The 4024-nt window shown below is 42.9% G+C and overlaps 1 protein-coding gene across 1 annotated transcript; it reads right to left on the reverse strand.

The window, feature by feature from the left end:
- Positions 1-203: 203 nt before the first annotated feature.
- LOC147424202 (peptidyl-prolyl cis-trans isomerase FKBP62-like) lies at positions 204-3616 on the reverse strand. Its single transcript, XM_086501028.1, has 13 exons — positions 3262-3616; positions 3074-3160; positions 2667-2927; positions 2501-2581; positions 2330-2410; positions 2034-2228; positions 1870-1956; positions 1605-1780; positions 1381-1503; positions 1143-1289; positions 937-1064; positions 737-857; positions 204-591 (listed from the first exon to the last, which is right to left on the reverse strand). The coding sequence occupies exons 1-13, from the start codon at positions 3458-3460 to the stop codon at positions 523-525; spliced, it is 1755 nt and encodes a 584-aa protein (XP_086357154.1). The 5' UTR covers positions 3461-3616; the 3' UTR covers positions 204-522.
- Positions 3617-4024: the final 408 nt, after the last annotated feature.

The following is a 4024-nucleotide window of genomic DNA, read 5'->3' on the forward strand; positions in this document are numbered from 1 at the left end:
TTATGAGAAAAAAGACTTCAAGACTTCACAAATATGAACTTCAATGCTACAAAGATGACACTCTAGAATTACCACTTAATACAAATATGAACTTCAATGCTACAAAGATGACACTCTGGAATTACCACTTTATACAAATATGAGCTTCAATGCTACAAAGATGACACTCTAGAATTACCACTTTATACAAATATGAACTTCAATGCTACAAAGATCGACACTCTAGAATTACCACTTTATACAAAACACTAGGTTGTTTTCGAATGCCTAGGCATGCCTTACCTTCCCATCAGGAAAAAGATTGCCTTCAACATGCTGACAATCACATAGTTCAACAAAAAGTCAGTCAAAAATCAAGACTGTAACTTGGAAATTCCATACATGGGACAGCTAAAATGCTTTTTACAGCCAAAAGTGCAACTATAGGGATCTTGATGATCATTTTTCAACAGTCCCACATTTTCTCGGAAACCCAATCTCTAGTCATCAATTTCTAAATGCTACAAAAAATCACAATCAAATTCAGGCGGCCATCTCCTCGACAGGAGCATTGGTAGCTTTGTCAACATCCATTTGCTCCGGCTCCGATTTCTGCAAAGGCCAATTAATAGAATCAATGAAGGATCGTCACTCACAGAGGCAGCTACTTTTTTCCACATTGAGCAGCACGGGATAAAAAACCAGCACAAAGCTATTCCACAAGCTATCATTCAGCAATGCCATGCACGCAACCCACCTTTGTTTCAATGGATTCCAGTTTGCTGAGTCTAGCAAACATATTGCCATACATCTTCGCTTCTTTCTTGTTGTATTCAATTTGCCTCTGTTTGAGAGTTCTATACTCGAGTTTCACATCTCTGCACAGGAATAGACAAACCCAAATGAGGGACATAATGGAGAAGACCTTTCAAACTGGACAATCGGGTCAAGACCTACCTGTTAGAAGGATCTATTTCCAGTGCCTTCTTTATATCAAGCTCCGCGAGGTCTAAGTCAGCCATCTCAATATACGCTTGTGCCCGCCGATATAAAGCTTTTACATTCCGAGACTCTAGCTCAAGAACCTGTCATCACATCATAAACATCAGTATGACCTTCACCAGTTGAAGCTAACAGTTACAAGTTACATTCCTTATATATACCTTGGTGCATAGTTTTGCAGCTTCCTTGAAATCTTTCAACTTCAACTTACAAGCTGCGTTATTAAGATAACACGACGTTTTTAACACCTTCGCCTGTTTCTTCTCCTCATCTGAGAATGAACTGTCATACTCAATGAACTTGGCAGCCTGCATTGACAGTAAGAGCATCATCTACTACTGTTAATGCTGAGTTCCTTAACTGCCTGCACAAGGAGTATGACATAGAGAAAAACACCACCTTATCATATTTCTTAGATGCCCTTTCATACTTTCCAGCTTTGAATAGCAAATTTCCATCCTCTTTTTTCTTCCCAGCAGCCTCAATTTTCTCCTCCGTGTTCATATCCCAAGACTCTTTCTCCTGAATGAGTATGAAGAACGCAATCATGTCAGCCCGTTCATGTTCCAAACCAGTTCACCCATAGTGTAAACCAACAGACCTCCTAACAATTAAGTGACTACCTTCTGGAATTCGACAAGCTCTACTTCATATGTTAATGTGGAGTTGGGCGGAACAAGTGCAAGCGGCCGCTGCACCTCTGCACTCCCAAAGCCATACTCGGGTGGAATTGTCACAAGGGCTGATTCACCCTTGTTCATGGTGCCAACAGCCTTGTCTAGCCCTGGAATAACTTGTTCTGCAAAGCACATATACAAGTCTTCAGGCGCTTCACCAACTGAAAAGTGGTCTAATTGCACATAGACAAAACCCAAGACAGATAGATACCTTCGTCAGTTACAAACTCAAACAGATCATCGCCATATCCTTCTTTCTCAAATACAGTACCATCTTCCAGCTTTGCAATATATTTTACTGCAAGAAACAGCAAACATCAAACCCTGAACCAATCAAGGATCATAGACTACAAGCAGTGTCATCAGCCTATCTACCTTTGGCCTTGGTTCCATCATTAGGCTTCTCATATCCTTCTCCTGCTTTCAGCACTTTCTTGACAACTCTCTTGTCATCAGTCACAGATTCAACAGACTTCCATGATATAAGCTCAAGCTCAATCATCAAAATAGCATTTCCAGAAACAGCAGGGAAGTCTCCCTTGGGTCCTGAGCCTTGCTCACCAAATCCATCTGCAATAAAATCTCACATTATATCACCTGATGCATCACAATGGCAACATGCCAGCACAGACTTTAAGAAATTTGCAACTAGTGATGACAGGAGGACTTACACTTGGGCTGGACAGTCAATAGCACCTTCTCTCCTTTTTTCATGGTAGTGACAGCCTGGCTTATAGCAGGACAGAAATAACCTGCAGAGAAACTCTGTTACATAGTTACGTTGCATTCCAAAAAGAGAAAACAGACCCATCAGTCTAAGAGAGCTGAGACAGAAAGCATACCATCTTTCACATAAAATTCCGCGCCTTCTTCAGGAGTAGAGTACAAGAGTGATCCATCTTGATACTTCGCAACAAATTTAACTGCCAAGTGGAAGGCATTCAGTCCCAGTGACCAAGCAACGGATTACTGAAGCAGGAGAGTGAATCCGGATTAACTGGGCCATACCTGTGACTTCATCCTCTTGCTTTGGATTCTGCCACTTGTCTCCTTCAATGAGAATCTTTTTGAAGATGCCACCATCTTTGCAAATGTCTTTTACGCTAAGCCATGAAATTAACTCAACATCAAAGAGAAGAGTTGCGTTGGGAGGGATGGTAGGGGGTGAACCGGCTTCTCCATAGGCTAACTCTGCAGGGATAGTGAACAGTGCCTGCTCACCCTTCTTCATGGTGGCAATACCCTCATCCCATCCCTTGATAACTTGCCCTGCAATGTTCACAAACAACCTAAATATCTAGTCTTGCCGTTAGGAAGAACTGAAAACAGAGCATAAGAATCCTTGAAGTGCTACAAACATCAGCACGTGGGACTGGGATGTCAGTTACATTCAAAGAGCGTGTGTACGCACATACCCTGTCCAAGCTTGAAGGTGAAGGGATCTCCCCGATCCCGACTAGAATCAAACTTGGTTCCATCCAGAAGAGTTCCGGTGTAATGCACTGCAAGACGCATCACGATTAGCCACAACACCATTAACAAAAGCGAAAATACAGAAGAAAAGAAGCAACAAGGAGAAAACCAAACAGATCGGGTCGCTTACCCTTAACCTCATCGCCTTTCTCGGGTGTAGCCCAGTCCTTCCCAGATTTAAGAAGCTTCTTCTTGAGCCCAGCAGAACCGACGGGCCTCTCCTCACCAACCTTTTGAGGCCCCGAAGAGGAAGCTTCAAAGTCATCTCCAAGGTCTTCACCCATCTCGTCAACCTCAGGGGCGTCAGGGATGTCGAGATCATCCGCCATTTACACAGTAGAGGTGGTAATGGAGATCGCAAGCTCAATAGAAGTGGTAACGGTTCGAAAGCTTGAGAGTTTGTTGGCAACTACGTCAGAAGTCCGCCCTCGCGAATGTCATATAGGGTTCCTGCACAGAATATTGTAGAAGAAAGCTCTCGCCTTCCAGAACCTTCCTCGCTTTGGGTCGATGTAGAAAGAGGAGAGAGAAAGAAGTGGGGTGTAGCAGCAATTAACTCCCACGTAATTTCCTACATTTTGTAGGTAATTGGAATTTGGCCGATGAGAGAGCCCAAGGAAGGAAGCTAGCCTAAACATGGAGCTACTACCTCAAACATCTTGAATTCATTGTGAGCCGTGCTTATTTATCGTAGTGATAGGACACTCTCGCTCTTCTATCTTTTTTTTTTTTTTAAAAGGCAAAACTCACAATTGTGAGTGAATTATATTGATCATCTCAAAAAATTACAAGAACTTGCCATGCTTGTGCCGAGCCATGACACCATCTAGAGACCAAACTCACATCAGCTATCTGGGGAGCCACCCCTAACGACCTGCCCCCATGCCCTTGGT

Source organism: Adiantum capillus-veneris, chromosome 26 (genome assembly GCF_014529385.1).
Source record: "Adiantum capillus-veneris isolate H3 chromosome 26, ASM1452938v2, whole genome shotgun sequence".
Taxonomy (NCBI): Eukaryota; Viridiplantae; Streptophyta; class Polypodiopsida; order Polypodiales; family Pteridaceae; genus Adiantum; species Adiantum capillus-veneris.

Bases quoted from the DNA above. Each gene is read 5' to 3' on its own strand.
- LOC147424202 (XM_086501028.1), bottom strand. From the start codon at position 3,460: ATGGCGGATGATCTCGACATCCCTGACGCCCCTGAGGTTGACGAGATG. The intron at 1,290-1,380 runs GTGGTGTTTTTC...CTGTCAATGCAG, and splicing joins CATCTAAGAAATATGATAAG to GCTGCCAAGTTCATTGAGTA. The intron at 1,065-1,142 runs GTATATATAAGG...ATGTGATGACAG, and splicing joins CTGCAAAACTATGCACCAAG to GTTCTTGAGCTAGAGTCTCG.